Raw genomic sequence first — 11,998 nt, 5'->3', positions numbered from 1 at the left:
AATAGTTTTTGCATGCAAACCCTCTGTTGTACAAGTATATATAAAGGAAAATTAGAAGTTTTACATTTGAGAAGCCTGCAGCTACTTTAGCAGATGTTTAATTCCTACTTCAGTTATGCCATGACTGGAGTAGAGTTTAATGTCCACCACTATACTACAGGTGTAGATGACCTCATTGCTTTTTATTTCTATGATTTATTTCTATGATTTAGGGGTATACTTAGGGGGTTTCCTGGGGTTCAGGAAAGCCCTTCTGAAATTTTAACATGTAGGCTTGCAGCAGGAACACCAGACTATCATAGTTTAGCAGCACAAAGAAAAAATGAAAACAGGGTAGCTACAGTGTAATAGGAAACTTGGATAGATTCCTCAAAAGTGGATTAAGGAAGAACAAGGGTATGTATCGAGAATCTTTATAAAGATCAACATACTCTAATAGAGCAGTCAGATGTATTGTAATAGAGCAGTAAACTACTCTAATAGAACGCTCATAAAGTAACACAATTTTAAAATGTTAGTGAAGAATCATACAGTATGATAGTAACTGTATAGTAGGGACCACAAAGGAGTAGGCGTAGCCCATGAAATAAAATCACCCAAAAACCAGCCTCAATTTTCCCTGACGACGATGAGGCAATATTGGTGAGGTAAAATCAAACCCAAACAAGCTTTCAGATCAACCAGAAATGCTTTCAACAAGTTGCTGCGGAATTTTAATTTTTTTTTATTTGATGGAACTTTCTACTGACTGATTAAGTAAGTAACTGACTGACTGATGCCTTCAGACAAATGTAGCTCGATAACAGCTAAGGATACGAACTTGATTTTTTCACTGTTCGACATTGCTTCGGCCCGACAGGTGCCTTTTGGCATACCGCAGTATGTACAATGCATTCTTCATGGACTTACCAGTGTCCTCCTTTGTGTCCCATTCATCTTTGTTGACAGAGAAAGGTGTCGATTTGGTGCGAGCATGTGATGGCTTCCCTTCGAAACGGAAATTGTCCGTATTTTTCATAGTGGCTATTCTAATTGCAAAGGTGCTTTTCAAACAGTTCTTGATTCGTATTGCTGTGTACCGGGTTGAACATAGTTGACAGCGAAGCGTAATGGATACTCCACTTTTCAGATGATAATTGATATAATTGGGGCATGGCACCATTTATTTTGGTATGCGTAGATTATAGAGGTGCTTCCGGAAAATTTCTTGATTCGTATTGCTGTGTAACAGGTTAGACATAGCTGACAACCAAGCGTAATGGATACTTCACTTTTCAGATGATAATTGATATAGCTGGGGCACGTGGCGCCATTTCAGATGCGGTATGCATGGGTTCACCAGTCATAATAAAATCATTTACCGCAAAAGTTAACAAACAAGTACACGAAAAAATTTGGAATTTTCAACTAGAGTAGGGACCATAGCACATCGATAAAAAGTACTGAAACAAGTTGTTGGAGTAGTTCATAATATTAAATTACAGTAAAACAATAAGAAGTGTTATATCCCTACTGTGCATTTCCATTATGGTATCTTGAGCACAGTAGGGATATAATACTTCTTATTGTTTTACTGTGATTTAATATTATGGACTACTCCAACTTGTTTCAGTACTTTTTATCGATGTGCTATGGTCCCTACTCTAGTTGAAAATTCCAAATTTTTCATGTACTTGTAATAAAGAATAATGCATCTAAATCTTGAAAATTTCTTTTCAATTTGGATTTGGATTTTAGTGACTATTATCAACGTCAGACCAGCCATAAACCATAATAATTTACATAGGACTAAGCATAAGTTTATAGTATCCATAAAATCTCATAAATCTAGTAAATTTTAATGTACATAATCTGTGGGCTGTGCCCTCACCCCTGACTTACAACTCACTACCTAATCTGGAAACCACTTTGCCTGGATACACTTTTGTGATCCCACCTCAAGTGTAAAATTTCTAATACCTGTATGTTTACTTGGTTTGTGCGAATCATATATCATATTACATACCGAATAAAGGAAGAGTGGCACCAGACATTGAGCGGATGTAACCCTGTAGGTGTGACAACAAATCGGCCTTTTAATCGTCCATAGCTCTATGACCATTTATCATATTTTGCACCAAACTTGGTACCTGATTTTGTCACAATATGTTCTTAAATTGCACCAAAGCTCAAGCAAATCAAGGTGCATGTTTTCATTTTATAATGGTTTGTGTTCAAAAAGAATAATCTAAGTCCCCCAAGCCCCCTAAGAGAAGAGAAAATGAAGAAATTAAGCCAAATTTTGAGGGCTCATATTTCATGATTGCATTAGACAATCTTGCTTAAATTTGGTATTTGGGATGCTGAAGGTGGAGGGCATTTGCAATACAAAATGACTCCAATTTGAGAAGGAGCATGGAGCTATGTATGTGTGAAATCGCATTTTCTTTCTTCCTGTAAGTATACTCATGGTGTGGCACGCCAACTTTCTTGGCTACACGACACACTAACACGTGTCTTGCATATTGTAACACTCTATATAGAGCACACATTTAAAAAATGTCTTTGGAATGTTCTAGAAATTCCATTAGTAGATTTATGAAATTGTTACCTTTACTATAAAGTGAATTTAAATTAGAACTTCTGTTCAAATCTTGGCCTTGAAGAAGACAAGATTGAAACTTTGGCTGCCCATATCTCTCTGGGAATGCCCACAACAAATTCAATCACATTTGATACATACATGCTACCTGGCAGGTAGCAAAATGATATGCTTTGGAAGAAGGGTCCATGGAGCCATGTATGCATCAAAATTGTGTCTACTTTTTCCTGTCAATATACAATACACATGGTGTGGTGCATTAACCATGACACACCACTGTATGGATTGACAGAGGCAGAGTGTTGATGGTGAAAATTTTGCTGTCTATCACAACCACTAAACATACATATGTAGTTGCCATTATATCATTATTGTATCACTCAATAATTGCTGTTATAAGTACAAGTACTGGTATATCACGTCTTACACATGCACAAGCTACATGTTATTCAAAACACAATTACTATTTTCATAGGTAAAAGGAATACAACTACCACTACAAATACAACTACCACTACAAATACGTCTACCACTACAAATACAACTGTCACTACTGCCACTATCATTATAATGTCTGGATCCAGTAATGTTACTCCCACATCTACACCTACTACATCATCTTCAGGTTCTAGTAGTTCCACTAATGTTGGTGCTATAGTGGCTCCCATCATTGTCATTATATTAATAGCAGTTGTTGTAATAGTGTTGTTGATAGTGTTCATCTGGTGGAGAAGAAGAAACAAATATCATATCTATAGTAATGACACTACTGACCTCAATAAAGATGCCCCTTACTACTCCACTGTCAAACACTCCTCTTCTATACAAAATGATGACTACTACGATAACCCAAAAGAAATGAAGCCAAATTCTAATGGTGATAAAAAACCTACAATGGTATATGCTGTTCCTAACAAGGGAGAGAAAAAGGATAAGAGAAAGAGTGCTGAACTGGGAAAGAGATTAAGTATTGACTTTAATTACAGACCTCAACGTTCACCAGAAATGCCAGTCCGCTCAAGAGAACAAACTTTATCGTTGATAAATCCTGACTATGAACATAAGATGGAGTTGGATATTTATGCTGCCCCTGATATTCCTGAACGCACAGAGGCTAGTTCGATATTTGATGAAATTGAAGATGATCCTATCTATAGTGAAGCCATTAACCCAAGTGCCATTATGAGTGGAAGGTCACATGGTAGTGCTATACTAGGGGATACCCTTTGCCCGTATGCTTCTATCTATGCTGACCCTATGCCACTAGACAAATCTGAAGGCCCTCCTATTGTGTCCAACAAGAACATTGAAACACATGATCAATTAGGAACTGGGCAATTTGGGGAAGTCTTACTGGCTAACACCGTGGGGCTCAGTAACCAGTACCTTGGTATAGGCAATAGTACTAACAGTAGTATCTCCATCAAGGTGGCTGTGAAAACACTGAAGGCTGATCCTACCGATGAAGTACAGAAGTCATTTGAGAAAGAGATCAAGTTCATGTCACGACTGAAGGATGACAATGTTATTAGACTGTTGGGAATTTGCACTACTGGCACACCATTCATAATGATGGAGTATATGGAGAATGGAGACCTCAACCAGTACCTGCAGCAGTTTGAGTTTACATCAGAAACAGAGAAGCTACCTGGTCCAGATGAGATCACCCTAACTGCCTTAGTATACATGTCATTCCAGATAGCCAGTGGCATGAAGTATCTTTCTTCTCACAAGTTTATCCATCGTGACCTGGCTACCAGAAACATCTTAGTTGGGGTAGACTACACTGTCAAGATTGCTGATTTTGGTATGAGTCAGAACCTCTACTCTGCTTACTATTACAAAGTTGGTGGTTGTATTGTACTACCAATTCGCTGGATGGCTTACGAGTGTTTCTTTGGGAAGTTCTCAATCAAAACAGATGTGTGGGCATATGGTATTACTCTTTGGGAGATATTCACACTGTGCAAGTTTCAACCATTCTATGAGCTTTCAGATCAGCTGATGATAGAGGATGCCATCAAGGGAAAGGATAGAATAACACCAACACAACCTAAAATCTGCCCCAACGATGTGTACACCATTATGAAAAGCTGTTTCTCACATGAACCATCTGAGAGGGCAGGATTTGATGTACTGTGTGATCAGTTGAACAATTTTTACTCCAGTCTTTTGTAGAACCCTTTGAGTTGCAATTTTTGAACTAGTGTATCAAAGCTACATTGTACACTGTAGACTACATAGATAACATACACCTCTATTTTTTGTACCCTTCAGAATTTTTGTAGTATAGTAGGTAGTGTACTGGTAAAACTTCAATCAACTTTATTGCAAGTACGCTGTGCAATTGAGTGATTTTCTAAGGTAAACAGGAAAATATGTTACATGGAAATCTCAGGACAATTGATACATTCAGAGTCAATTAGCTTAACAGCCTGAAATGCAATGTATAAGGTCAAACAAAAAAATATTTAAGCAAATATCTATTAGGCAGCATTGTGTGTTTCCAAATCTGTATCCCTTGTATAAAAAGTCTATAATTATGATTAAACAACAAATTTCTGAAAATTGTATATCTTGCAGTATTAATTGATTAATGATTAATTGTGTAAATCGAGTATACACAGAACAGTTAAATAGTTTATATTGATCAAATTTAATTCCCTGACAGCAATGTTTAAGACCTATTCAAACTGTTACAGATCAATCTTTAATTGATAAAAAGAGCATGACAAAATATCTGCATGGGACAACATATCTTGGATGATGATCTATGGAAAATTCCCAGTGAGACTCAGAGCTACTAAGATTGCTTGTTACATTAGGCTTGCAAAAATGCCTTGTATAAGATCAGCATGTAGCATTTAAGGCACTATACCATAACTACGTAAATTTATTTATTTATTAATTAAGGCTTTACAGCACATGTGCTGAAGGTCTGTAGGACACCTGGTCCTACATCCTGTTTAAAGTTGTTACATAAAGTATGTTTGAAAAGGTGGAGAAAGGAGAAAAAATCCATGACTGGACCTGGGCAGCCTCAAACCTGCAGCCATGCTAAATAGGTGAGAAAGAAGCTGGTTGGTATTGATCCAGAAAATTAAGTTGTGAACAATCAATTACAACAGTGGATATGTCATTTGATTAAGATTGCTTTACAATCCAAATCTAGTCATAACTACTTTTTAAATTTATATACAAAGATTATAATTACCTTAAAATTCAATAACATAATAGTCTGAGCCTGTAGTATACCATGCTGAATGTTCGGACAGTCAAATAGGTGGACCACAAAACAGAAACGTTGAATAATATAATAGTGAGCTATTCTGAGATTGGATCTTAAGATAGTTTTAGTCAAATCGTAGACTGCAAGAGTAAAATGCAAACAGTGCCAAACACACAAAACATTAACTTTACATTATTCTGTGGTGCAGGTATATAGCTAGCTGTATATATTTCAATCTGACTTTTACAACTATTATATTTACAGTTATACCCTGTAATCATGTACAACACATGCAGGTACATGTATACAGTTTAGCTGATTGCAAAATTTTTGTCCAGTCTGTTTAGAAGATCATATTACATTGGGATGCATCAGATGACTGACGATGATGAATTATATATTTGTGAAGGTGATTGTGACAGCTGGCCATGGGTCCATACTCCACAGACATTGCATTGGCCTATCCAAGAAGGCACTAGTTAATTATAAGAAATTTAGCTAACAACCTGTTATTTTGTGTCCTCTCCTACCATATCGACGAATATGAAAATCTTATCTGTAGCATGAAACTCACAATTGCTTCCTTAGAACAAAAAGTGTCAGGCATGGAAAATTAGAAGAATGCTACTGTTACTGAAGTACCATCCTCCACTAACTTGCTCAACCCTATGACAGTCAGCCTAATTACGAAGAAAATTCTAGTGCATCTCACTCCTCAGTCTAAAGAACAGTTACATATACATGTCGTAAAATAATCGAGTAAGAGAAACAAAACAAACAGCCCTCAGATATGAACTTTATAAATGCTAAGAAATTCACTATTATATAAGACTATTGTTTTACCTGCAAGAGAAGCATTTCAACCCAAGAATCAAGTTTGTAGCAGAGTCTAAAATCATTTAAACTATTTGACAGAAAAGTTTGTTTTTTTTCAATTAATGATGTTTTATACAATTTAGTACATTAAAGGTATAAATCTTTTACTTAAAGTTATTGGTATATGGCAGGATGTTTAGTACAATGGTGAGGGTAGCAGTGCACAGATTTAGAAGAATAGGTTTAATTTTAGCTTACACTCTGGTAACTTCTTGTTTTAATGATGGATGTTCTATTAGAGTAGTTGACTGTTCTATTAGAGTATTTCGATTTTAGTAGCTTCTAAGGTAAGACTTACTCCAAAAGTATAATTTTGAACTCCTCTTAGTAATTCTTGGATAAGATTAGCTATTCCCCTTGCTCTTTCCATCTTTTCATCACCCCTACATGTGTATAAAATGCTTCCTAGCTTGCTCATTGTAAAATTTGGAGGTTGGTGCTTCAGCTAGCCCCCAAGCACCCCCCCCCCCCCCCCTAAATCCGCCCTTGACTGTTGCTCAAGTGCACTGGCATGCATGCCACTGAAATACAGTGGTTAATACGTGGTTACTAATATAATTGTTTACCGTGATAAAATGTTATATATATACAGCAATAAGCTTATAGACCGCTATTTAGTTAAGGGCTTCTCTCGAAACCACAGAAACCCACCTAGATCCACGACTGATAGTACATTATTTAACCATATATGGTAATGTTCTTGGTCACGTGGTCTGTAGTATCTCGCTGCTTTCTGAGGATTGATCGCTGCTTGATCCCTAGGTACGTGGAATTGCTATATACTGTACGTTGTGGATGTAGCAGTGGCGGATCCAGGATGGGGCATTTGGGGCAAATGCCCCCCCCCCCCCTTCAAGAAATTGCATACAAGATCGAGATACTCTAATAGAGCAGTCAATTACTCTAATAAAGCAGTCACAATGTTCATGAGGCAGTGTAGCTTACCTATGAAGCTATAAATAGGATTTTATTTTACATAACAGACGTGACATAGTTGGTAAGGATAACTAGCTATTATTGTCGTGACCTTTTTTTTTTTTTTTTTTGGTCGTCAACTGGTTTTCAGCAAGTTTTTTTGGTCTTCAACTATTTTTTAGAAAGGTGCCCCCCTCTTTCCAAACTCTGGATCCGCCCCTGTGTAGAGTATATATAGGCATCTAGTACGGATGGCTTTTCACCGGTCTCCCAGATTTGGCCTGGCTATGGACAAGGCCGAGGGGTAGGTAACGACCAGAAATTTCGTAGATCTCTGAAATTATTTCTGAAAGATGAAATATTGCCTGAAATTTTGTGCATGATGAAAGTTGACGATCGAACAGATGTAACGGGAGTTTACGGAATTTTTACGGTTATCTAAAATTATGGATTTTATAAATTTGGAATTTCCCAGAGATTTCTTCGTGGGTTAGGTTAGGTGGTGTTACTCACAACCTGCCGTGCTACGTTTTGCGCTTCCTGGAGTGCAGCAGGGTAACCCATTAAGTCTTTTGCCGTTCTAATGCAGTTCATTGATTTTGTCAAGCTTCATAACCTTGTTAAGGTACATCTTTGGTATTTGAATGATGGGACTTTTATTGGTTCAAGATCTTCATTTCTGCAGCTTTTGGATACTTTCACTTTCATGGCCCTCAATTTGGTCTTCACCTAAATATGTCCAAGTGTGAGTTACAGTATTTTGGCCATCTGGCGACTCTTACTGAATTCCCAACTAACATAAAACGTGTAAACCAGGGTTTTTAGACCTCTTAGGATCCCCAATTTGGGGAACAACTGAGTATTTAAGTTCCTGTCTTCTTGCTTAGCAGAGGTTGTGGTTGCTCAAGATAGCATTGCCATCTTGGAGGACCCGCAGGTTGAGTTCCATCTTTTACACAATTGTTTAGTAGCTGCAAATTTGTCCATCTTTGTACAGTACCTTTTACTATATTGCATTCTTGAACAATTTGACCTTAATCTTCAGACTTGCTTGAGTCGTATTCTACAATGTAGCTATCCACATGATTCGTGGTGCCAAGCTTATTTGGGTGGTCTGGTTCTTCTTACCATTCTGCTGTAGCAGCTTTCTTGGGTTCGTGTAATAGCATTCGTTCACTGGCTTCCCAACTTCCGTCTGTAGAATTTCATGAGTTAACCTTCTCTGACGAAGTCATGGCTGCAATTGTCTTTGAGAACTTTTCTTCTGATCTTCCCATTTCTGTTGCTTCTCAGCATGACTTGCAGGCTGTTTTAGATCAATATCAATATGACCAATTCTTTGCTTCATCAGGTATCCGAGAACAAGCTTGTCTTACAGTCATCTGGAACTAGTAGTGGGTGGCTAAAGGCTATTCCTCAAGTATCCATCGACCTTTCTATCACTGGTCCAGAGTTCATAGTCAACCTTCGCTTATGATTAGGAATTTCCTTATTTCCACTGTCACCACTTTGTGTGTGCCTTTCTACTATTGCCATTGTGGTGACCATATTCTTGGATGTGCTCATGGGCCTATGCGTATCCGTCGACATGATGCACTAGTTAACATTGTGTACCATGCTTTGTCTCAGAGCCATCCTGGGGTTCTTAAGGAGCAGCGGTTTACCACCCAGATTTTCAGCACATCTGCCCTGCACACTTTGACATTTCAGTTCGTAGTACTACTCAGGCTTCATGCATTTCATCCTCCTCTTCTTGTGTTGGAGTAGCAGCTGCAGCTGGGGAGTTGGCAAAGGATGAAAGACATCAGGATATTGTAGAGGACGCAGGGTGTAACTTTATTCCCCTTGTGGTGGAAACGTTTGGCATGTGGTCTCCATTTGCACTTCAAGTTCTTTACTCTATTGCCGATCACACCACAGTGAGAAGTGGTGCTTCTACTCAAGTGGCCTGTAAGAAATTGCTGCAACAACTGTCAGTGTCACTTTGGTCCAACAACACCTTAAGATGCTGGGCTTTGCAGTGTGGAGACACTGATTTCCCTGCTCTCAATGTCTAGTCAGTTTTGTAATTAGCGTAGTTATTAGTTAGCTTGTAGTTTAGTTTGGTAGCTAGTTGTCATTTTGTTTGTTTACATGTCTCAATAGATTTGTAATACATTTTTTAAAAACTTTTTTTTGTTGAAAAAAGTTTTTTTTGTAAATTTAAATTACGGAATTTTATGGATTTTAATATTTGGAATTACTAAATTTTATGGAGAAATATGAAGTGAAATGTTCTTTGAAAGATGAAATATGGGGACCCTTATTTTAAATTTTGAGATGTTGTAGATGATTTTGGCTCGTTACCTACCTCTTGGACAAGGCCCTAGAAATTAGCAGGTCATTTTTGTATTGCGAAATTGCTATTGTTCCGGTAGCCAGAAATATTTTGCCAGGGCTATTGTTCTGGCAGTCCACTAGATTTCTTTTGGGTCTTGTACTTTAGGGCACATGACCAGCATTTTTCCTCTGGTCTTGTACTTTAGGGAATGCGACAAGCAGTTCATAGGCAAACCTAAGGTTAGGGTTAGGGTCGAGTTCAGCTTTGCATGGTTTCTTCTTTGTCTTCAATGTATAGAAGTTACTCCACTTGGACACACATAAGGTAGAAACTAAATGAGGTGGGTAGCTGGAGTCATGTAGTACAATGGTTATGACTGTGGACTCACACACTGGAAGTCCAGGGTTTGATTTCCAGTCAAGACTTTTGTGTTTTTTTGTTTTTGTTTGAGAGTTTTATTTATTTACTTGACTGCCTGAACAATAGCAACAGCCTATTATTATTTTTTAGGAAGTGGTTACTGAACCAAAAGGTGTTGCCCCAAGCGTTTGACTGTAGGGGACGTGTCTAGTAGTTGCCCCGAGCATTCGACTTTAGGGGCCGCAAAAAGTGGTATTAGCATTAGGGTCAGGTTCAGCTAGTACCTATTAACTTTGACTTTACAGTGAAGATTCTTTTTGTTAAGACCTAAATATTTTTAATACATATTTTTAGATTTTAATTTCATTCTGTATTTGTAGAGAAAAATACAAAAATACTGAGTGAACTTTTTCTCAGTAACCATGCAGAGTAATGCCTCACATTTTTACATGTCACAAGATATGTGAAAATTTGGTAAGACAAATTTCTTAAATTCAAATCTAAAGAGCATTTGTGATGATATTCATATTTTTGCTACCGCCCATGCAATACTAAATCAATTGTATCTCTTAATATCTCCATAATTATATGGCTCACTAAGTTTATGAGGTAACATCATTACAACGCAGAAATTTTAACATAAATTTTCATGATTTTTTAAAATTTTGGTCATTTCTAAATTCTCGCACTATATTCGTAGCTCCATAGTGCTTGAACGGTATATTTAATTATTTCTGTAGTGGAAGCAACCTCAGGGCAGGGCATCTCCCATTCCTAGTTTGAGTCGAATCTGCTTAGCTATCATTGGGGTATACGCACCTTCAAACTTCATCTTATTTCAGTTCTTCATATAGCCACGCAGTCTTTGATGATTCCTGTAGTAAAGGGAAAAAAATTTAAAGGAATTATCATAGGCTGGCTTTGGAACTTGCAATTACAAAAAGAAGTGATATCCACACAAAAACAGCCAAGCTGTGAAAAAGGTGCGGCCTTAAAAAAAAACTAAGGTGAAAAAAGTTGTGAAATCAAAGGTGGCAGCCAACAAATGGCTGCAATGATGTTAAATTTAATAATGGCTGTATTAGTACTAACATCATTGCAGCCATTTGTGACCGTCACCTTTGATTTCACAACTTTTCCACCCAGGCTTTTTAAGGCCGCACCTTTTTTCACAGCTTGGCTGTAATTGAGCAGTTGTGATATCTTGAATTAACTTTGAAATCTTTCCTTGAATCTTGACATGAGATTTGAAATCTAGAACAGAAATTTTCCAAGCTGTGGTCATAGAAACAACACTATTACAATCAGTAGTTAGTATATACAGTAATTTGTGCAATTTTTATCATATTCTAATACAACACTCACATATCACCAAATGTAATAATCAAATATTTGCTGTTACCCTATGGCATGAAATGTAGCTGAAAACCTTTATTATGTGGTAAAACATTCATTATTAAGTACAAAATTGTAAATCTACAATGGTATTTTCTCAGAAAAAAGTTTTGCACTGTATAACATTGTGCAGTTAATGAATTATCAGTGTGCAGATAAGATTGACTCTAGCTAATAGGGAAGTCACAACTGTGCATGTAATGTAGCTACTATAAACAAGTTAAAAGTTTTGAAACTGGGTAGTTCTCTGTTGTAAAAAATGAGAGCCAAGTGATGACTGTGATGTCAATTAATTTATTTTTAACAATGATATTCTGGAATT

The 11,998-nt window shown here is 37.1% G+C and overlaps 1 protein-coding gene across 1 annotated transcript; it reads left to right on the top strand.

The window, feature by feature from the left end:
- Nucleotides 1-3,150: 3,150 nt before the first annotated feature.
- On the top strand, nt 3,151-4,918 carry LOC136266021 (class II receptor tyrosine kinase-like). The gene has a single exon (XM_066060979.1). It carries the CDS (start codon nt 3,152-3,154, stop codon nt 4,757-4,759), a length of 1,608 nt encoding a protein of 535 aa, XP_065917051.1. The 5' UTR covers nt 3,151; the 3' UTR covers nt 4,760-4,918.
- The last annotated feature ends 7,080 nt before the right edge of the window (nt 4,919-11,998 follow it).

Source organism: Dysidea avara, chromosome 9 (assembly GCF_963678975.1).
Source record: "Dysidea avara chromosome 9, odDysAvar1.4, whole genome shotgun sequence".
NCBI classification, from domain to species: Eukaryota; Metazoa; Porifera; class Demospongiae; order Dictyoceratida; family Dysideidae; genus Dysidea; species Dysidea avara.
Note: the sequence above shows the minus strand (reverse complement) of the source record. Positions and strands in the feature narration are given on the sequence as shown.